This window comes from Melospiza georgiana, chromosome 2, assembly GCF_028018845.1.
Source record: "Melospiza georgiana isolate bMelGeo1 chromosome 2, bMelGeo1.pri, whole genome shotgun sequence".
Classification (NCBI taxonomy): Eukaryota; Metazoa; Chordata; class Aves; order Passeriformes; family Passerellidae; genus Melospiza; species Melospiza georgiana.
This window is the reverse complement of record NC_080431.1, coordinates 72464895-72488870: the sequence shown is the minus strand read 5'-3', so window position 1 is coordinate 72488870 and position 23976 is coordinate 72464895. Positions and strand designations below refer to the sequence as shown.

Genomic DNA, 23976 nt, shown 5'->3' with positions numbered 1-23976 from the left:
GGCTTTAGCACTGAGTTGTGCACAGAAACGCAATGCATTTGCATACATTAACTCTCAAACCCCAGGGAGACTCTGTATGCACATCTAGAAAACGGGGTTTGGTTTTAATTTCTAACATTGTGAAGCTGAGAAGAATGTCTCCTCCCTCCTCGTGGCTCCCAGGTACCAAATATTTCACCCTGTTTATTGCTGGCATTCATCATCCTCTCCTGCCCTCCTTGGGTTGCTCCTCAGTTGACAGACAGCAGTTTACCTGGAGCTCCAGGAACAGCCTCTCATCCAAGGGCTCTGTTAGGAAGCAATCTGCAACTGGGACCTGTGGCTTTTTCCAGCTTTCTCTCTGTGCCTATGTAATAATGGGAGAGATCCACTGCTCTTAGTACAGATCCAGCACCTGTCTCTTAGAAATAGGATCCCTCTAGAGAATGTAACACTTCAGGCATGGTAAACCGTGAGGATACACTGCAAGTTTAGAGATATTCATAACATCAGAGGAAGTACCCAGCATTCCTTGGTACCAAAATGGATCTCATGCCTCTTACAACATGGGTGATACAATTATCAGGATACTGAACCTTCAGATAATAACCTTCAGATAATAACCTTTAGATATCCTCATCCAGCCCTATAAGGAGAAGCAATTGTTGCTCAAAACCTTTGTGTCAGAGCATTCATTATGCATGGCAGACCAGCAGAGGACTCAGGTTTTTTAACCTTAAAAGATGTTAACTAATCTCCTGTGCCTACAAAGGAAATTTCAGTTTCTAGGATTTACTATGCTTAGTACAGGCACTAAAATACCAGGCTCTTTATGGGAATGAAGAGTCTCATTTCAGCTCCATACATTTTGCCAGTGCATCACCATAGTGGCCTTAATGAAACACACCAGCAGCAGAAACAATGCAAATCCCAAATCACTGTTCACAGTTGAGTCATCAGCTATATTACATACATATATATATCCCTGAAAAATGTATATTCATAGCAGAAAATCTCAGCTCAGCACAGGCATTTGATTAAACCTTCTTGTTAAATTCACTTGGCTAAAACAATAAAAACTGGTTGAGATTGTGAGGTATGGAAAATAGGCAGAAAAATTTGTTGCATAATCCAAAGGAGATCCACCTTGCATTAGATCAACTTGGTGAGTTTATGAAATGATTGCCAGGTTGAAGTGAAAATTAATCTCCCTAGAAGTACTTTTATTTTTCAAAAGAGTAAACATTGCATTTTAATAACTTTGCCTCTACTCTGACTTAGGGCCTTGAACTGCTATAGGCAGGGACTCTTTAGCCTCATGTCTGCTTTCCCTAAGCCATGTCTTGTGGTTTGAAACTATAACCTGGTGTATTAAACGTTGAGTAGATGTTTTCCTCTTAGGGCTGCTGTTCTCTAAGTCCTACTAAATCATTACTTCTGTGCTCTGTTGGGCTGTTACAGTTGAATTACTGCTCCCAACACAGCTGTTCTGCCACTTAATGCATTATCTGCCCTCTCTCAGCCAGCTTCAAATCTCTTTGCCACCTATGTGCTAGAGGCTAGAAGAGGAGAAAAAGACAAGGAAGAACTCACATGCCAGCAGTAGTACCACATACTGAAACAGGGACGTGTTGCTCCAAACAATGGGCTGGAATAATCACTGTGGAGGGACAGACTGTTCTGCAGACTTTGGTGGTGAAGGTCAGTCCCCACTAGGCCTTCCCACACACATCAGGGCTCACCTCTGCTGTTCTTTGCTGTGGCAGTGGACATTTACTCACACAAGCAACCTCAGTGATATGGGAATAGGTCTTGGGTACATCTGATTTATCCTGCTGTTAGCTGTGTAAAGCCCTGAGTCCCACGCTGCTGCACAAGGGCTGGATTCTTGTTGCAGGGAAAGGGCTTGATTTTCATCACAGTATGGAAACATTCCTGGTCTAAAAAAAGAGTCCTGAAAAAATTCTGATTAATAAAACACACAGACCCTGCTGAACAAACACTGAGAAGTCTGCAGCTCTGTGAAAGACTGAGTGAAAACTGGGAGAATACAGGGCAGGATCCTTTCCCTGCCAGCAGGACACTTATGACAGACTCACAGGACACAGTTTAAAGTGCAAAGTGATGCTCAATTACGTAAATCCAGTTGATCTGCAAATGTGGAATTGAGTGCTGTCAGCCTTCACTTACTTGTCTGGCACTGAGTTATATTTTTACATACATTTGGCTTACAGATTTAAAAGCAATGGAGTTTAAAAGAGGGCTTGACTCTGTTTTGCAAGCTGGAGACACATTCAGAGCAATGACAACATAGCCTGTAGAAAGATTGTGTTTATCATAATATCTGCCAGTCCCGAAGCCAAGTCACAGTCACTCAACAACCCTTAAGCTTTCTGCCTCTCTTACAGAAGAATAGCAAAAGGAAAAGGAAAAAAACAACTGAAGCTTTTAGACTTTCCCAAACTCTTCCTCACCTGGCCTAGCAATTACTCAAATCAGCAACAGAATGGTTTTCCCAAAATAAAACATAAGCACATTTGCATAGCAATTAGATAGCTGTTTCTACTGTTTGTGCACCAAAGTGATCCCAAAACATTAATTAAGGCTCAAAACACTCCAGAAAGGCAGACAGTCCAGAGCTTGTTTTACAAGTGGGTCAGCTGAGTCAGATACAGCATGAAGACAGAAAAGAGGACAGCCTGGATCTGCTTTGATCTTGCTGTGACAGCACTGCTTAATGTAACAACATGTGTTTAACATGCCTACAAACAGCATCAACTCCTGCAACAATGCAGAATAACAGCACAGTACTAGTATAACTATTTTAATTATAAAGTGTTACCTATGCAGAAGCTGAGCCAGAAAATATAGTCTGCTTTAGCACAGTGCTAACTGCTAAACTAGCTGCTCATTATATGGTAATGGAGCCAATATCTGTCAGAGGAGATGTAAAACCACAAACAACATAGTGATCAGATTACTCTAAACTGTATTTTAAAAGCATGTGATACTAGATCCCAAAACTAGAGGAAAAGTTCACTTTCTAGTTGTGGGTAACAGATGCAGGCATGATTTCAATCATGCTTTAAACTGACATCCAGAAAACAAAAAAGTATGCAGGACCTACAATATCCAGTATCTATGCATCTTGCCAACAGTTTTATGTTTATTATAAAATCTATGCAGGCAGTATTAGAAATAAATCTTACTGATTAAAAAGAATCTAATCCTTTGCTGCACACCTCCAGTTTTACAGTGATGGATGAATGAGATCCAGTAGGAAAATAATGGTCCTTTCTGCCTCAAAGAGAAAAAAATTAAAAGCAGTAGCTGCAATGTAGGCTCTCATCTCACACTGCATTTCTATTTTGGCTTCTCTCATCGGGGCTGCTTTGAGAACTTTCATCAGTAGGAATTCGTCTATCTCTGGTTCTTTGCTTCCTGCCTGGATTTCAAATTGGGCAGAGCCAGAGGTAAAGACTTCAGTGCCAACTCTAGACACTGAGGAACACATTCCCACGTGCTTTCACTGATGCACCTCCTCCCTGTTGCTCACTGAGTGCAACTCCTGAGCAGAAGCTGCCAAGGCAAAGAGCAAACTTATTCTCACCAGTTACACATGCAGGACGCCCATACACCACCTACTAGAAAAATGCTTCCCCCTGAACACTCACACTGATACTTGCAGACTCTGGTACAGAGTCTGTGTCCCAAGCAGAAATTTAGTGCCTTTCCCACTAACGTACAAAAGGTATCCATTGGATAGATGTAAATGAAAGCAAATGCACTGCCCTAAATACAGGTGAACCACAGGCATGAGTTCTCAAGCAAGCCTCTGCCTGTGTATGCTGCAAACACTACACTGTACTACTCCCAAGCTTCTGCTGGAGATAAAGGGGAAGGTTTTCACCATGTTAAAGTCATGCTGATCTGTTAAGAGACACTAGAGTGGTGCCTATTTATGCCAGCTAAGTGTCTGATCCCTGTTTAAATGCCCACATCTCAGCAAAGTAAGGAAAAAGGAGAAAATAAGAAATAAGGGGAATTGGATTGGCTATTTGGATGGACAAAAAAAAGGCGCTCCTCAGAACCAAAAATTTATGAAGTACCAGTTTCAACCTTTAGCTCTCCCAGGGCAATTATGGGCAGAAGATAGCTGAGGGGAGGAGCAGGGAAGGAGAGCTTAAAATTGGGATGTTTTGAGATCCTCCTCTATGGCACAAACTGAAAGCATACTGCAGCTCCTGCAAGGTTTTTATCTGCACACATCAGCCAAGGAGCCACAGAGCTGAAGGGTTCATTCTCACTCTGCTGTGGATCTGGTCTCATCCCGCTTTCAGCAGCACCAGGGCAAACAAAGGGGGCTCCAGGGAAGACACTTAGAGGATCAGAGTCAACCAAACATACTGGAACCCCTAAAACTGGATTTCAACCTGCTGTGCTGTAAAATAATCAGTCAGAGCATCTGAAAGCTTGAAGTGTTTAACATTCAGGGCATGTGAGTGCAGAATGAGTGCAACTTCCATGTTGAGTGTGTGGTACAATAAAACTTCAGGTCCTGTCTGCTCCTGTTCATTGCTTTTCTTGCTCCATCTTTATGACTGCATAAATCATAATTATTTTGCAAACTCACTGAATACTGAACTGATGCAAGATACAGAGTTCTCCACGTACAGATGCATGCTTGCCAAAAGGCTGTGACTAACATCACAGCAGAGGCTGCCCACTGGCGCTACACAATTGTGCTCACTTTTTCTTAGGTTAACTTCATTACAGAAGTAGACTAGCAAGAGTAACACTCTATATTTTAAATACAGAATCCCAGTTCTGCAATGTATAATAAAATCTTTAACATGGAGTATTTTCACCCCAAAGCCTTAAGACTTGTATACCAACAAAAGCAAGAGTCTTTGTAATAGACTATGTTTTGCTATTTGGATTAACCTGGGGTATCTTTTACTGATCCAGCTTCAGAGGACTGAAGTGGAAGAAGTTCAAACGCTCCACAGATTCTTCTTCCATCAGCTTATAAAGCAATTGTGTCTTTCCCCAGCTTCTGTACTTTTTAATTAACAGAAACAAATCCAAAGAATCCCTCCCACCACAAATATTGTGTGAGCCTATTTGAGTAAAAGCACTGATTATTTGTTGGTATACTGCTGCATCCATCAGTCTTAAATAATCATAAATAAAAACATTTGTGCTATTCTTTGGTACATTTCTGTCTGTTTAAACCACAGCTGAACGTTTATGTTGTACAAACAATAAAATTGCACTTTTATCTTCTAGAGAGTCTTGCTCCAAGAGATTTTCAGCTGAAGGATTCTTTATTGTATTCAAACCTTGTCCCATAGGAATTGCTGCTGTTGCTCAGTTTATGAAGTATCTTAGAGATTTTGTTTGGTCCACAGCAGAAAACTCCAATGGTCTTCCTGTTAAAAAAAAAAAAAAAAAAAAAAAAAAGAGGGGAGGGGAGGGGAAGTTATGACATTGCGAATAAACAGTAATTTCCAATAAGAGACAGAAGTGGATCCTGGCCTCATGGTGTTACACATAAGGCACCTACATACAGATTTTAAGGTGAGAACAGTTCACTAGATGATGCAGTTAATTTCACTGAAGCCACCACATCTCACCTAAGTATCTCTACAACAAACCCTATTATTTATCTGACTAAGACAACTCTAAGGAAGAAGTCCTTCATCTTAGTCTCAAGACACCAAATGATAAAATATTACTATTTTTCACTCTATTTTTTTCCCCATGATTAAACACTTTTTTTGTTAAAAATATGTCTCACTGTAAAGACTTCCTTAGTGTAACTCATGAATTACACAAGCATATCTAATCACTAACAGTGATTTGTTACACTAATGAAAACAGAGAACTACTAACCCATGATTATTTCTGGCAGCAACAGAATAATTTTACTGCTTTACTTTCACATTAGCATGTAGTTTTTCCTTCAGCATCTATATTGGAAATCTTACAAGAAGTCAAACACAGAGTATGGTCCTTGCTCATCACTCATCATAGATCTTGGGCCTTTAGTCAACCTGACTTTTTCACACTGTTCTAATGACAACAGCTCTTTGCTCTCTGGTCACCTTAAAATCAGGCTGCAAGTCAGACTTACAGTCATACAACATTTCAGGGCTCAGAACTTTAGCCAAATTCAGAACAAAACACAGCAGGACTGAGCCATTCACAATATTCACTATCGCCCTTTTTTTAAAAGATGAGGAGAGGGAAAGAAAGCAGGGAAATACAATGCAGTGCTGCATTTTCTGTATCATGAAAAAAAAAATCATCTTCTTCCTGCTGAAATTGTGCCACTACAGAAAAAGATCTAAAAAATTTACCAGGATGAAGAAAAAGCATACAAGAGGGAACATGGCGCTCACTATTGTGATCTACAGCACTCAACAAATGGATGGAGATTTGAATCCTGGGTTTTGCCTCCAGGACTGTTTCGATATTTTATGCAATAACTATTCAATATACAGTATTTTAGCATATGCTAAATAATCAAATTCAGTTTAAAGCTCCCTGTGCATGTGTTTGATGAGAGGAGGGAACTGATTTAAGAATAAATCTTTGGTGCATACTGCTATGTGTACATGTCAGGTGTCAGACAGCTGCTGGAGTAGCATGGCAGTGCACGCTGCACCAGTGCACAGCAACACTGGCATGGTACAACTGAGCACTCAAAAATCAAAAATCACCCAAAAGTTATGCAGGTAACTGCAGTGGTGTCCTTGTGCAGGCACCTTACAACACAGATTGCAACTGCCTTCAATGACTTCATCTCTCATATCAATCAGGCAAAGTCATAATTCATACTTTTCTCACCCTTATGTTTATCTATTAAGCTTTCATGTTCTGGCAACACTCCTTTTATTGGCAATGGGTGCTGTGCTGGTGGCTGAATTTACTGCAATAATGAGAGAGCTGCTGCTTGTTGCTCTCAAATAAGAATCCTCAGCACTTGCAGACTCTGAAATCCCTCTAATCTGTGCACACTGGAGAAAAAGGATTCATGAGCTGCCAGCAAGACTCTGTCTTCTACTGCGTATTTAATTGAAAGAATGAATGTTGTTGTTGGGTTTGGGGTTTTTTGTTTGTTTGTTTTTCTTATTCTTTAGTTGAATTCATACAGTGAACTGATAAAATGAACCCCAAAGAGTTCAGCTGCCCCTCTCTCTTTCATTATGTATAAACAGCCAACAAAGTGAATACATAGTGCCAATGTATTCTCATCCCAGTATCCCAGAACATTCTTCCAAGGTATACAGATTTTTTCGCTAGTGATTAGAATCACAGGAAGGTTAAATGATTTGCCTGAAGTCACACAAGAGACCCATGGCTAATGTCCCCTGAAAATCAACTGAGTCACTGCTCTGTGCAGTGAGCCACAGGCTCTCAGATTGCCTTCCTGGGTTACCCACCACCAGCATCCAGTCTGGACACCCCTTCATGCACTATCTACCTTCCTCCCCTGTGTCCATCCCTGCCTGCAGATGCCTCTGCCCCTCCTCCCCCAGATCCTGCCTGGCTGCTGGAACACAAACAGAAAGGTGGCTGAGGAAAGCTACTACATGGAACAGCATATTACTACCCTGACTGTTTATCTATCATTTGTCTGGGACAAAGGCTCCCTTTGTGTATTAGATGAAAACAGGCAGCTGTACAGTCCTATGTCTGAAAATCTTCATTAATGCCATTAACATGCTTTCAGTTAAGGAAACTATGATATAGGCCATTCTTTGTAATAACTATAAACTTCAATATAGAATTTACTCCTTCAGAGCACTAAGCAAGTAATTCCTCAGGGATCCTATGGGATGAGTAGGTCAGCACATACTCTTACATCCATTTTATGAACAGCAGGAGTTGAGAGAGAGATTAAATATTTTGCTACATTGAGAGGACAGAGTCAGGACTTGAAATGTTCCTCTTTTAAGTCCCACATTTGTTCCTAGAGAGAGGTTTCTCCTTTAGAACACACGAGAAATGTATCATGGTGTTCCATGCTTTTTCCTCCTACAGGTATTCATGTCTTTTTCTAGGTCATTCTCTACCTGGAAAAAAGCACATGCCTTTTTGACCTAAGCAAACTGAGCATGGTGCAAGCTTTTCATCCAGGACACAACTGAACAGGAACAAGGCTGTTGCTCCATTCCCCCACAAAAAGCATGAAAAAACAAGACCAGCAATTTATTATGTAACTGTTCCAGTTCAGATTGCAGGGCCTGCAAGTGTCATATGAAATACGAACAGTAGATGGCATACATCTGCTCCTCTTTTCCCGAAAACCCAAAAGGAGCAGGAACCTGAGGCTGGGCTGTCCCATGTCACGCTCTGAAGGTCTGGCAAAGCTCAGACACTTACAAATGCACTTTGCTTATTTGGGACCCATACAGCAGCAACAGCAACAATTCACAAAGCACACAGCAATCAGACGGCTACACAGAGAGACAGAGAGCTTTGCCAGCTGCCTGTTTATTTATATGCAGCTTTTCCTAAAATCACAAGATAAAAACTGGAAAATATCTTGGCTGCCCATAAACAAGCCCAAGGGGATGATTGCAAATGTGAAAGTCTGAACACTGGCACCAGATGTTGCAAACAACTTGATTGACCTGTTTTGCTTTAGTTTGCTTTTTTTGGTATCTGTATAGCAGCAGGGACATTTAGGTGGAAAGTTACAGAGAAATAAGAATTGAAATAAAGGTAGTAGCAGACCTGGAAAGTGGACTAGAGGGAAAAACTCAAGTTCCCATCTAATTCAAGGAAATATAGAGAATAATTAGCTACAAAAGGTAAATTTCTGCAGGACAGCTGAGGTTGTCAAAGGCTTCGCTACTGGGCACCATTACCAGTAACTACATCTATAGGTACAGACCTATATAAACCTTGATAAAGAGATGACAAAGAGGGACAAAGCCTACATCTTAGCAAGGTAATCAAAAGGTAACATTATATTCTTGTATTAAAGATACCTTGCTTGAAAATGGCAGCCCAATTTAAAGACCTGATGTGAAAATGCAGAGGAAATGGTACTTGAAGTCAAATTAGGAGTAATGCAATGGAAAGCAAAAAAGAAAAATCAAGTATGATTACTACTACTAATGGCTTCATCTATATTATGTGCTCTTACATCCTCAGAGGGAAGTGGCAGGAACCTCATAATTTTCATCTTTTAAAACTGCAGTCAGTTAAACAAAGACACTAGAATGGAGCATAAAAGGTCAACAGCCCACTACGCAGAGATCTTTGGGCCCAGTCAGCTTGGCCCTCTGAACTCTCTATTTCCTTTTCTTTCCCAAGGTTCTTTGCTCTAAACCCCTTCTCTAAGTATGAAAATTTTACTAGAGATGTGGCAGCCTATGGGGTGCCCTGCTCACAGCATCCTCTATGACCTGAATCCAAGACAAGTACTGTCAGCAGCTCACACTGCCCACAGTGATACATTTGGCACTCATTATTTCTCAAGAGCCAGGGCTCTGTGTCCCCTGGTCATACCTAGCCTTAGAAGAGACGAGTCAACAAGCCAAGGGTAGATTTCACTTTGCAAGTGCAAGAGAGGACAAAAATTTCTTGAGGGAAAGTTCTGCAGAACACCTCTCAAACCCAATGCGCCTAGATTACTGTCAATAGCCGCTCAGGGGGGTTTGCTCCCACACCACTGACTTTGCCAGAAGTGGATTAGGGAAGATCCACACAGTCCCTTCTTCCAGATGAGCTTTTGAGGCAATGAACTGCCAGCAGCAGGAAAAATATTCAACCAACAAAGTTGGATCTGGACAAAGACATTCTATATGCATGTCTTCTCTTGTCCTTCAGATCATAATATGCTTTCCCAGCACAGTAAAAAGGCATTGCCAGGTTTTAACAGAGAATAAAACATTGCCAGAAATACCCAAAAGACAATAAATCTTCTGAATAAAAACAATACAGGTAATTCAAATTCTTCCTTGTGAATTCTGTGAATACTAGCATTACAAATCATGAATCAACAATTTTAAGAAATGTAACTTTATATAAAGAACCAGAATATGTTGAAAGCAAGACATTGCCACGGACAAGAACACATGTAATCTCTGTGCAGTGAGATGGAAATCTGCTACTTTTATTTTCTGAGCCACTGAACATCTCAACTGCATGAGAAGCTGAACTGCTCTGAACATAAACAAACCACCGTGTTTCAGTTTGTATAGGCTATCTCTCAGCAAGATAAATCCTAGAAATATTTTCATACAAACATAGCTAGGAACAGATATGCCCAGCCATCCAACTGTGGCACCCTTCACGTGGATGAGCACTTACCTCCTATTGCACTTTGCTATGTCATCAAACAGGAGCTTCCACCGGGGTCGTCCAATCAAAAGCCTGGAGTTTAAAGCTTGATATTTTTCACCAATTATTTTCTGCAAGAAACAAAAAAATCCATTCTGCCTGATTTGCAAATTGCCTCATATCACCCAGGGCTCCCATTTCTGCTATTGGCTGACTTGCCAGAGTGCTGAGGTGTAAAACCTGAGCACAAGTACCAAACAGCTGTGATGGGAGCTGCAGCCATGTTATGCACCAATACCTCTGCTCAGTATCTTTTCAATGGCTCTCCTTGGTGTTAGTTATATACATTGTCCCCTCATGCAGCTGCTCATTAATTCCTACATTACTTTTAAATCAATTTATTTAATCCATAAAACAATAACCGTGCTCCTGTTACTCATTCCCACACTGGCTTTTAATGCTAAGCTGGAAGAAATGCTGATGATGCAAAAATCATATTTTTGTCTGAAGTCTTTTTTTAAAACTTTGTACAAGTAACTATTAAGATGACTAGGTCTGAAAAAGCAACAAGGGAAATCTTACTTTTCTCCCTGAGAGTAGTTTGCCAGCTGTTTTGAGCTGCTGCAACAGCAGAAAGTAGCCAAAACTGCTCCCCAGATGGAACCCACTCCATTCCAGAATGCTAACTCACCAGCATTTTGATAAGGTGAAATGCCCTCCCACTGCAGGGCACAACCCTGGGTTTGCTGTCCTAACACAGCAGCAAGAGGCAGAGAGCTACACATTATCAAGGCTCCCACATTCCCTCCCTTGCTGAACAACCCAAAACACTGCTCACACCAATGCAAACACAGTCCTGGCCAACTCAGCCTCCTTTGGGCTTTCGTAGACAAGAGGCACTTGCTGCAGGGTGAGCTCTTACCACACAGGCACAAGGGCTTCTCACAAAGGGAGCAAGAAATGTAACTGCCCAAATTTTGGCAGCACTCAGCACTTTGGACTAACATCAGTGAACACACCACCTGTATGGCCATGGAGACTTAACTCCTCCTTGAGCAATGATGAGCAGCACTATGCTTCGTGGCAGTTTTGTTCAACAGCCACAAAAAAAGTGACTCTAAAGTAGGACTTCAATCAAAAAGCTGACTTGATTAAATTCAGCAGCTGCTTAATTAGCATCACTATGCAGTATTTGTATACTATATAGTATCAGAAAACTTCCTTTGAATTGGCTATTATTTCACTTTCCCTATCATATTGCATTGCAGTCCAGCATCAGGTTTTAATTTTAACCTAAAAATTACATAGCAGGTTCATCAATTAGCCATTTTCAAGCACTCCATTTCCATCAACATATGCTGCCCAGGCATTGCATTTGTCATAGTCATTACTGTAGCTACTACATCATTTTAACTACAGGATTGTGTTCCTACCAGAGCAGTGAATGTTATGCTATCTCCACCTGATAGCAGGCAGATCAAAATCCTGCAGTGAAATGGTTTTTCACTGCATTTCATGTTTTCCCAGTAATTGTTAGGCTTGGCTTTGGGCCCCCTGTAGTCAATGGAAAGCTTCCTGACATGGCATAGTAAAGACTTGTACCTAGGCTTATATGCTACATCATGTAAAATGAAGATTGCAAGCATAAATAGTTACAGGAGATGCCAAGAGTTGGGGAATTAGCCCGGCGTTAGCGTTGGCAATACATGTCAACTGACAGTTCCGTATAATTTCCAGTCTTACACATCAAGAAATTTCTACCTTTCATCTATATATGAGATAATGAAATAAAAAGTTTTTTAAAATAGCTAGATTCTTTGAGAACAGATATGGAAAAGAAGATTTGAGCTTGCAGGTTCCTAGAACTATTCTGGTTTGGTTCTTAGCCCAGAAACGATGCAGATTTCCCATCGAACACGGCCAACTGTCTGGTCTGTGGCCTGGCCTGGAAGGACCTTGTTCCTAGAAAAGGGAGATATGGATTTCTGCCTACACCTAATCAAGTTAAGGGTATGGCACTAGACTCTCTTAATGCCGTGGGGATGAACTGGCTGTTTTGCTCTATTAATGAATCAGTCACCCGAGTTTATGGCCTCATCTCCTGTTTTTACCATCTGCAGTAATCCCCTTCTGCCTTTGACTGACAGTTTGCATTGCCTATTACTCCAAGGTCTAGTTTAGTTTACAAACAACATTTGGCCACATACCTGTATTCCATCTGTTTGACTGAGGTACAGCTGGATATTTATATAGTCTGGCCGATTCTCCTGCCAAAGCTGGGAGGATGATAAAAACAGCTAGTGAAATAATATTCTTTTTCTTAATGCAAGCATGAAGTCACTTGTGCCTACTATGCTGAGGTACATGGGTTTCAGCATCAATGAAGTAAGCTTTTCATTGAAGAGGATGTGCTTGTATAGCACACTGTGCTGTGTAAAAAATATTATTTTAGGAAGCTATATGGCTCTTAAAATATACTTGAAATTATAAATCCCACTCCCTTTTCAATCTGCCTACTAGCCAAATGACTAAACGACTAAAGGCCACTCAAAGCTTCCCAGACTGCATGTGCTTCTTCTTCCTTCTCATAAAGTAGTCTGGACACAGGCAAGTGTCCAGGCTACTGGAACATGGCAACACTGCAATGAAACATTGGTGATGGATACTCAAACTGGTTTTGAACCAAGAACAAATGAAGCCTGGATCAGAAAGCCCAAGCTACTGCTGGAGCTCACTCATTTTGAGCAAGGCTGCCATCCTGTACAGAATGCCAGGTGTGTGGTGTGGGCATACCTTGCATTTAAGTTGTCAGGATCCCTCCAAGCAACACCCATTACCTTGTGATGCAACATACAGAGCAGATCTGCAAACCAGCGGAAAGACTCAATGTCCCTGCACACCCAGATGAAGTAGAGTCTTCTGAGCTTGTAGCATTTCCAACCATCACTTGAAAATAAAATGTGTGGGTAGTTAAAAATTGTAATTTTAAATGGAAACATTAATTAGGATGCTGTATATTTATTAATGGAAACATGAATTTCCTTTAGAAGCTAACTGCTAAGTTGTTCTTCAAGCTATGACACATCAGACGCTGAATTGACCAAAGCAGCCTATTCAGATGATCCTGAGAATATTAAATATCTAGCACAGAGCTAGCAGCCATCACAGACAGTGCTTCCACACTTGGAAATTGTCAGCTATACAGATTATTTGGGCAGCAAATATGGACTCATATATCATCATCGAACTTTTATTTCAAAGCAAAGGGGACATTCTAAGTTCAAGTGTATTATGTCAATGCTTTATTAGGTTTATAAAGAAGCCTGTAAGTGGAAAATATTGACAAATATAATCATGTCAGGACTTAATTTTGCCTTTCTGTATGAAAGGCTTTGGTTGATTATAATTAATACTGTAGCAAAATCACAAAGACCAAATGAAATCAGAGCTCCATTGTGTTAGGGAACTGTGTGATACATTACAGACCTCAGAAAATGTTGGTGCAGAAAGTGCAACCATGGGCAAATTCTGGCATTGCACTTAGAAAAACAGGACTCTCGTGTCAGATTTCTAATTCAATTAAAACACAAATAAGTACAAAGGAAGGACTTGAATTAACTAGTAAAGAAAATAGAAATAAAAATATCCTGATGAATAATGAGTTCAAATAAAGCAAAAGTATTCAGGAAGCATTTTCTCAGTTAGCCAACTACGTGGTTTTTGTTGTTCTAATGACCGAAATGGTCAGTGCACAGTTTCCTCCTTTTCCTCCTAGAATGATTTTCAGATAGAGAAGGCCATAGCCTGTTCACTTAAAATTAAAATTAAAATTCCAATCCCTAGGAGCCAGGCCTGGTCGAAAAGTTTCATGATACATCTCTCCATAGTCACTGTACTTTATTCCAAACTGTAGAGTTGCTGGCATATCCAGCCAGGATATAGGGTTAATAGATCTATATAAGTGATGGCTCCAACCAGTGTCCTGCCTCCCCACACCTCTGCCCTGAGGAGCAAGGATGGAAACATCAGCAGCACCTCAGCAGCACATAGAAGCTAGAACTCACCTTTTGTGTAAACTCCCCAGAGAGAGTTTAAAAAGTGCTTTCAGACTGGGGAGTACAGTGTCTTTCAAGTCCTGATTTCCAATTTTCTATTTGTTAACTGCAGATTTTCCAATCATGATTTCCTCCATCTCTTTCTGACTGCCTGACTAAGACAAGCACTTAGAAAGAGTCACAATCTGATCAGATATGACAAGAGAACTGTAAGCAGTAGCAAGGAAAATAAGTGCTTTTTATTAAAAAAGGAATAAAAGATAAAAATGCAAGGCATTTTGTATTGAAATGCCCCAGTTCAGTAACAAACACCACTCTGTGTGATGAAACACTGCATCAGGACAAAGAGGCTGGACTGCCAGACTTCATCCAACAAGTCCAGCATAGATTTAAAATAGCACCCCAGACACATATGCCTGGGTCCACCTCCAGCAGGATATATTGTGCAGGAGAGGTGCAATCCCCCATTACATCCCCCGTTTCTTGTGTGTTTCTGTGTTACACTGCCCATAACAGCCCTTAATTACAGACTCTTGTGCATAAAAAGCCTCTAGCTTTCCATAAAGTACATCATAATTTCTTAAAACAGGGCACAGGGTTCAACAGCTAAGTGGAGGGAAGGGCAGGGGCATGAATCAAATTATGCACATACAACAGAAAAACAACGGAGCAGGAAACAAGATTTCAAGGACAGACTTTGGATCTCTCCTAGACCTGAGTGTCCTTGACACAACAGGACTGGCCTGGCTGCTCTGCAGAGCTGGCACCATCAGGCAGTTTGCATCTTCATACCTGCCAATATCTGCTTCCAAGCCAGGGCAAAGACACACACAGATCAGCCACTAAACCAGTGTCTTGTTGATGTTTAAATACTGAGGAGGGAAGCAGACTGTTACTTTTCTCCAGAATGATTCCCTTGTATATTGTACAGTGCACAAGGGAAGAGCAGCTAAAAAGCCAGGCTATGGAATTAGCTCCTTGGAAGTCAATTTATGGCTTTATGCAGATAAATGGACATTGCAAAATCCTTTGGAAGCTACCATTTTCTTGAAATGTCTGTGAGAATTCCTACAGCCTCGGCTAACACACATTAAACATCTAATTACCTGCTGCTGGCCCATCTTTGTGTTCCATGACATTTTTGCTAAACACTATCAGGGATAATCCATCACAAGGAAAACAGTCATTTTATCCACCTGAGCCCCAGGCTTTCAGCAAAAATGCACCCTGGTTTTGAGAAGGTGATCGGTATGCTCTCACAGAAAGAAAATGAGGGAGCTCAAAATGATCTTTGGGGGCTGCAGGACCATGAGACACACAAGGCTAATAACTTTCAGCAGCACTTGGCACTGTCAGGTCCAGCCCAGGCTAAGACAGAAGAATGTGTACAGCACCTAAATTCCACACTTCACTTTAGAGTTAGAGCTGACCATGGCATGCTCATCTTGCAAGAAATGCTTTAACTGTGCATTGTAAAGCCCTCCCAAAGCCAGATGGCATCTCAGGGAAGGTTTGCTGCTTTGGCTGGCTGTTTATACTGGGCATTTGATACACTCACTTAACCTGTGACTGGAGCCCTTAATCAATAACTCTAGCAAATATAAATAAAATCAATAGCAATCATAAAAGGAAGTTTATTTCACATAGCATAAGATTTAGTGAGGACCATGCTGTCAATGTGACAAAAAAACAAGAGGTGGAAGGTTTAATCTGCATAGAATATCAAAGGCTTTACATTAAAATGAAATTTTAAAATAGAAAGAGGAACAAGAAAGGAAAAATAGAAAAATGCATACCTAAAATTTAAACTTTTCAAATGAAGTTAAACATCTGCATACTATCTGAATTCAGACTGATCCCCTTATATTAAAACCTCAAGCTTAGACATTTAAAAAGTCTAACCAGGAGAGTTGGTCCTGCATTTCCAGCAGAAGGATTATCACAATTGTCTGACTCCCAAAAACTGTTGCAGTATGCAGTCTCATCTAAGCTGGGACTGGGGGAACAAGTCCTGCTGAAGGGCTGTGACTAGATTAATCACAGGCTTGATTGGTGGCAGGATACAGAGGCTGGTGACACTGTCCCAGTTCAGGTGCATCCCTGCCACAACACTTTGGGTTACAGAGAGGTATGAGAGGATTTATACCCTTCAGGGACATCTCAGTCCTCTACCTCTTTTCAAGGAATCATTCACTTATGCCCGTGGAAGTTTTTTAAGACACTCAAAGCCTTTCTGACATTCATTGTTGCTGTAAACTGGGGCAAAATGGCTTTAAAGGCTTAAGCTCACTTACAGCAATGTGTTGAGCACAGATGCAAATGGTGTAACCCCAATTCCTCCAGCCACGCAGAGGCTGACCTCGTAGTTCAGGGATTCCTCAAAGGGACTTCCAAAAGGTCCATCCACATACAGTCTGCATAAAGAGCAAAAATCACACTTTTAGAGGAAGCTGTTAAGATCAGACAAAGGTAAAGAAAACCAAGCTGGAATTAAAACCCTACAAGGAATTTGTTTTAAAATTTGTATTAGTTTTCAGATGCAGAACGTAAAAATCCTTTTCCTGGAAAACTTTATGTGGGCAGAAATGAATGTACAGGTGGTAAGAAAAACTGTTACCTAAAATCTTTTGGCATGTTCCATGATTAGACAAGCTGTTTTTTAATTCAACAAGTTGAGGTGACTAAATTATGGCTTCCTATTTTGTCTGGTGTTAGAGGACAAAGAAATGGCACTAGAAACCATGACTTGGAGGGTCATACTAAGAAATGAAGTAGTTTGGCTAGGCTTGCCTAGGAGGTTCATCTTATACACATTTTCTGAAGAGGGAGAAAAACTGCTGATTTTTTCCCCTTTGACTCATACCTATCATTATTGTAACTATTCTGTCCACTTGATCTTAAAGATTATTTAGGAGATTGTGTCCCATTCCCAACCCATTTTTAACACTTCAGGTAGTACTGGATAGTACATTGACTATAATTTAAAAGCCAGCTTTAGGTATTTTCAAAAGTTTGGCCTCCTACAAGATCTTTCCTACAGTGCTGACAATCTGAGGAAGGTCACCCATAGACAGCTCAAAATTTATGGGCTGTAAGATTTCATACACTCTACCACTCTATTCATTTTCTATGGAAAACCAACTGCATATCTTACCTCAGTAACAGATTCATCTTTAGAAACTGCTACAAAGAGAACTTGAACAGGACATTTACTCAAGGCCTGTTCTGTGTATGACTGACTCACTGGATTGGTTTTATGGAGGTAACTGCTGAACACAGCCAAGTATGGTGGGACCAGCACTGTGTGCAGCAGCTCAGGGAACAGTACTTGCCCACAGGTCTGCTGACCAAGAGCAAGCTTTGGCCTGAGTCCACTACGGAGCTCCAACACACATCAGTTTCACACACACACACTGGTACTTATTGCACAACCAAACTGCACATACTGCATGTCTAATGAAAGGGCCTAAGAGTGTCCTTTATAACAACAGCCAGAGAATTAAAGGCAGAGAAGACATCTTTCCCAGACAAAGCCATCCAAACCTCATCTGATTAATTCCTTTGGAGGGCTGGACTTTAGCCATAACTTAAGTTCTCAGTCTGATCTCATTTCTTTTTGTTTTGTAGTCTGACCCTTGGCATCATCTTACCAGTCAAGACAATGTCTTGTCTGGGTGACTTCGGCCAATATGGTCCTTTTTAGGAAATTTTTTCCAGCCCTTTCCTATTGTTGCTTGATATGCCTCATATGTTAGGCTTCTTCTTCTGGATGCCTTAATTGAATACAGATAACTACAAACTTTCTGATGGATCTGAAGGCTGATTTTTAACTAAGTCCTGTCTTACCAACTCCATACTTGATGTCCTATCTGGAAAGAAAGGGAGAAGACACTCGCCCAGCCAAAGACATCATCAGAAGGCATTAGAAATGTTTTTAAGCAACCACATTTTATAACTAAACCATCTTCAACCTAAATATGCTTACTCTTATTTCTGCATTTATACTGTCTATAGTATTCTACGTTCTCTTGGAGAATCTCAAAGCTTTGCAATGTCATATATGTTAGTTCCACTATGATGGGAATATTAGAAAAACAAATTCACTCCTTACTTAGGACAGACATATTGTTTTACACAATACAGCCAAGAAAAACTTCACTGGTCATGTGCATACAATGTAAACAGAACTTTAAGTATCTGCTCATTAAATGTTTCCTCTTACATAACACTTTAACCAGGCTTTATTTTCCACTAATGACATGATACCACTGCTGGTGCAGAGTGCAGCAGCCGCTGCTTTAAGAGATCTAAAAGTTGCACTGTTTGACAGAGGAGGTAAAGGAGCAGCTCTTATTTAAATAAGCAACACGGGAAATGCTGAGAAGCAGGTTGTAACACTGAAATAACCTGGTCCAAGGGATATTCTGAAAGAAGTCCACAAATGTTATGGATCTCAGATGTATATGTAACAGATGTAACAGAGATTTAATTTGGGGATTTCAGAGTATGTCAAAATCAAATGAACAAACAAACAAAAAAACCCCCCAAAATAACTGGATAACAAAGACCAGCAACCCTGTCATTCCTAGCCAGCTTCATATACATGTTACCCTAATCAGCCCCACCTAGCTGGTGAAATCCAGAGAATTGCTCCTAAAGGTATGAAGAGCAAAAGCACAGGCCTGAGGGAAATTCCTTACATTCTGGACAAGCAGCATTAACTTTCCTTTGGAAACACAAACCTAAAGCCAACATTTTGAATGAAAAACACAACCTAATGAAACAAAAACAATCAGAGCACGTTTTTCCAGAAATTACCCCAGTGGATGTGACAACATTTATTTATTGTAGGACCACTTAACATAACTGCACTACTTGAGGACTACCTGGATGTATGTATGTATGTCTGATCTCAGAGGGATTTAGAAATTCCTGGAAAGTCTGAGTGCTTCTGAATAATACTGACATGATCAGGAGTGGAAAAATGCAAAACTAGATCTGGTCACCAGAAACCAGTCAAGCACAGTGCCTGCCAGAAATTCAAGAAACAACCTGCAATTAAATATGCATTTTGGTCGGAATGATCCAGTTTGTGGTCCATTAGCCCCATCTGGCCTGCAAAATATTTCTATTTGCCCACTGTGTCTTCCTCTGAGGGAGTGAGGAGCAGTTGCTTGGACAGCAGATGCAGTCAGAGAAGCCAAGGGCCTCCTGCTGTGTCTGCATGTGGTCCAGCACATAGCAGCCAGAAGTCACTGTTTCCAAGTGTGAAAAAGAGAAATGGGGGAAAACCTGGAGAAACATTGCTACTGTGTTAACCCACTCCACCACTCAGAGTGCCTGAAAAGACTGATTCCAAGCATAACATGATCTCCCTAGAAGATTTTGTTGGAGGTTATAAACATGCACTATTTAATCCCATTTTACTATGGGGGGGGTAATTTATAACTGAGACAAATGTGGCCCTGATGCCTGAATGGCAGTGGTCATTTATCCTTTTCTTATTCAGGCCAGTGGAAGCAAGAAACCTTCTGATGCCATATCAAATGGCACAGGGTTGAACAGAGCAGTGATTCAGTCATAGACTTCTGCAGAGATTATGCAATTTTTGTTTCCTGTCAACATGTTCCTGCTTTCATTTGGTAGGACAGAAAACTTTTGCATAAATGCAGTTCTTTATTGAAAATGAAATATCACAGCGCTCAATAAAAAGACAAGGGGGGTAAGATGACTTTTTACTTCTTGAGCTGTGGCCCAGATATATCACACTACCATGCTATGCTCTCATATTCTCCCAGCTTTTATTTAATTAACATGAAGGAAGGGAATGGAATTTTACTAGAAGTTTAGAAATTGCCCCTTCAGGCAAACTTATTCAAATAACAAGTTGTTCTTTTCACATATATTTACTTCCAGTCTTAGGAGTGCTCTTAGTTATTATTGTGGCACAATTTTTCAGCTTAGATAGAGAAAAAAAAGCTCTTCAAAATAGAATACATCAGAAAAAATAGCAGAGCACATTATTAAAAAGCATCTTACAGACATTTTCTATTTAAAGCACACTTCCATTCTACAGTGCAGTGGTACCAAAATAGCCCAACAAGCACTAAACCAGCTTGTTCCAATGCTGGGCAATGCTACTGCAATAACACGGGGCTGCCCTTAAACTGTCTCAAGAACACAGGCAGCTGTACTACTTTTGAGATCCAATTCATTATTTTCCATAAGGAATGGCATAGTGATGTGTGGAGACATCTGCTCACACCTCTTGGACCTGGCTCTCAGTGCCATGCTTTACTTCAGGTTGTAGGAGCCCTTAGAAAAGATAATGCTTTGATTGCATTTCACAACCCAACAGTAAATGATGTTACCAGTTTTTTTTACTAGGCTCTCTGGGAGCTACTGTAAGATATTATCTGGGATATTAGTACAATAACAGATGGATAGGGGAGTTAAATCAAGAGCTCGTAGGAAATTTTAATTAAAGAATCATCATCAGCAAGCTGAACAAAATGCTTGGATACAAAGTACTGCATAGAGCACAAAAAATGAAATCCTAGTCTGAGGTTTCAGGCAAAGCTCTTACCAATGTCAGCTGAAGAAGGATTTAAACCAGCAGCATGAGATGTTATGTCCTTGATATTCAGTTCTTACTAGGATCCACATTTAGGTATCTTTGTGTGAGCACACTAAGTTCTGGATACAGTCATAAGACACAGTCAATAAAGCTAATGGAGCTGAATTCCTGATTCCTTAGGAAAACATGACTGACATTCTCCAAAATCATAATGAGATCAACTAAACAACTCTTCTCACATGCTTGTTCTTCTCTTTTACTTGTCCTACCAAAACCACATCTCAGTACTGATGAACTCCAAGGAACTGACTGTCTGATGGCTGAAGCAGTTTCCTTATGTTCTTCTGCTGCTCCAACTCTGCTGCACCAGAGATGCAATAATCTCTCTCTGATAACCCACACTATCAGCTTCCACCCCCACATGACAAATATTCAAACAAGCGCCTCCATGTTCCTCCCACACTTTCCTTCATGCCTAGGAGGGAATCACAGTAAACATCTGCAGAGCTATCTCATTATCTCCCTTCAAATTCCTTCTTAAGACTCCTCTTTCCTCTGATATCTAAGAAAACAGGCTCCTGCTGTGCTCCCTGTATCTCAGTCATATTCTGGATCAGTCCTGTCCCACTGTTTCCCTGAATTTTGCTGATTGTATCCATCGGTTATCTGCTGTTTCTCCAGTTTAAGTTGGTTTGTCTCTCTGCAGTGTGGCTCTGTCTATCACAACAGCTTCCTGATGCATGACTCCTTCTTCAGGGCACCAGCAGAACAGAGATCAGAGAAGGATTGCTGGAAGCCATCCAAATCTGAAACTTGTATCAGAGACCATCTTTCATAGTCTGCAGAAAGCAAAATGGACTACTGCACTGTTCTAGAACATTTTGGAGTCCAAGGCTCAATTCACATTTTTTCAGTAAAAGCCTAGCTACAACAAATGATGTGATTTTTCAAAGAAGCTGCATTTACTACTATCAAAGATTTTAAAATATTTTCTGCAGCAAAAATCACGATAGTCACTTCGTTTTATGAGGTCAACATACAATACTTCACAACATTATTTAAGCCTTAATTTATATGTATACACTTGGACACCATTTTACCAGAGGAGTTGATTATTGACAGCATTTCAGTACCAATAGCCTTTTATAAAAGAACCACTAGTGAACAAAGCATGCTATCCTTTGCTTTTATGGATTTCCAAAACTACAACAACTTTTCAAGGTTTAAAAGTGTCACAAAATGTGACATCTGGCATGTGTGATCAGAGATTCCCATGTGTTCTCCTGACACTGTGAAGGATGATGTTTCCATTAAAGCAATGATCAGCCCCTTAGACAAGTAAGTTTGCAAAACCCAGTGGGTCCAATTAATTTTATATACTGTTTTGTGCAGGACTGCAAAGGGTTATGATTCTAATTCAGGTTTCATTAGCCATTCTCTCCTGGTTTTTTTAAACTGATCAAGTTTAATTTCTGGTTGTTTATTCACATTTTTTTCCTTCCAGCTTCAAACATGTTCTTACAGTATATACTAGAGCTTGCAGAAGTTTCCTTCTCTTTTTTACAGAAGCTGAGTCCTTGATCCGCTAGTGTAACATGGATGACTCAAAAAACTATAGAATTAATTAGCACCAAATTTTCTTCAAATAGAAACCTGCTAAATCATTATTATTTTTAGAATCCTATAAGAACCATTAGTTTTAGTATATCTCAGTTCCATTTAATTCTCTCTGACTGGGCAAGAGAAAACGAAATCACCTTTTTTCAGCTTTTTATACTCTCAAGGGCCCAGAGGTGACTAAAGAAGCATTTCCAGGTCTACAACATCCTTAACAAGAGGAAGTATGTTGAAGGCATGATGATAGGGGTAAGAAAGTGGGACAGCTGAGCAGGCACCCATATGGATAATGTTCTTCCTGTAAATCACAAACCGAGATTTGTGCATTTCTATGACACACAGTGCAGGTTCAGGAAGATTCCACTGGAGTGGGCGGGAACACTAAAGTAGCAAAAGTTGTACAATTACCTTTTGGGAGCTGGACTTGTAACAGAGGACTGAGGAAGAGGAGAGAAAAGAACCTAACTATGAATGAGAAGCTCAAAAATACATGGAGATTGAAGTACCACTGGTGGCAACAAAGAACAGACTTGCACCTCTGATGGACACCCTTATAAACATGGTTCTTCCTTGTTCATGACTCCCACAGCAATCTGAAAGCAACCTCTCAGACCAAGTTAGATTCCCTCCAAACTGAATAAAATTATCTAAATATTGCCTGAAGTATTTATGGAGAACCCATATTTCTGACTACTTATTGCTGACTATTACAGGAGAGAAGCAACAGCTTACACCATTCACTTACTCCATTAAAAAGGTCTATAAAATCACTATGAGAGCTACATTCAACTATAATTACAAACTGAGGCAACTTTGTTCTCTGAAAGTACATGTACTTTCTGTACCAAATTTTTAGGTCAATATTCTTAATTAATGTTGCATTAATTCTTCTCCATGACAACCTTTTAAAGGTCATTTTTACAAAATGTTCTCAAAATGTATTCCTTTGATTAAAGAACACACAATTCATTTTATTATAACAAGAAATCCCGTTGTACACCTTTTTCCTTACCAATTTCAATTTCTATTTTGTAAAGTGCCTTTCCTCTCTATAAACTCATGTCCTACCAATTTTTACTGAAGTAGTCAAAAAGTAATCAAAAAAAAATTAAAGTAGAGCATTTGTAATGACTGTACCACCTATTGCATCCTGCTTTTTGAAATTTTATTTGTTACATCATTAAGTGATAAAATGCTGCAGAACAGCAACCCCGATGAGGTTGAGTGTGCTGGCCATATTTCTCCACAACGCATTCACTGACAGAGTAGTTATCTGCTTATCTCACTGCAAACTGTATTTCTGCTTTAGAGTAACACACTTCAATACTTATCTTTGGTCTGTTTCAATATTTATAGGAAGCTTTCTGTTGCTTATACTGCTGCCTTTGGTGGTCATCTCAGAGAGGTGACAGATGGCATGGAAGCAGTGCCAATATTGGTCCTCTTCCT

The 23976-nt window shown here is 40.2% G+C and overlaps 1 protein-coding gene across 2 annotated transcripts in view; it reads right to left on the bottom strand.

Moving 5' to 3' along the window:
• Nucleotides 1-5290: 5290 nt before the first annotated feature.
• Nucleotides 5291-23976, bottom strand: part of NOX4 (NADPH oxidase 4) — a 100000-nt gene continuing 81314 nt past the window's right edge. Inside the window, exons 14-18 of one of the 2 annotated variants that reach the window (XM_058018413.1) lie at nt 16628-16747; nt 13116-13224; nt 12486-12554; nt 10309-10409; nt 5291-5411 (exon numbers count right to left, since the gene is read on the bottom strand). In XM_058018413.1, the coding sequence (XP_057874396.1) occupies nt 5291-5411; nt 10309-10409; nt 12486-12554; nt 13116-13224; nt 16628-16747 (520 nt within the window). The remainder of the gene's footprint in view (nt 5412-10308; nt 10410-12485; nt 12555-13115; nt 13225-16627; nt 16748-23976) is intronic. The other variant, XM_058018414.1, reaches the window with a different exon arrangement.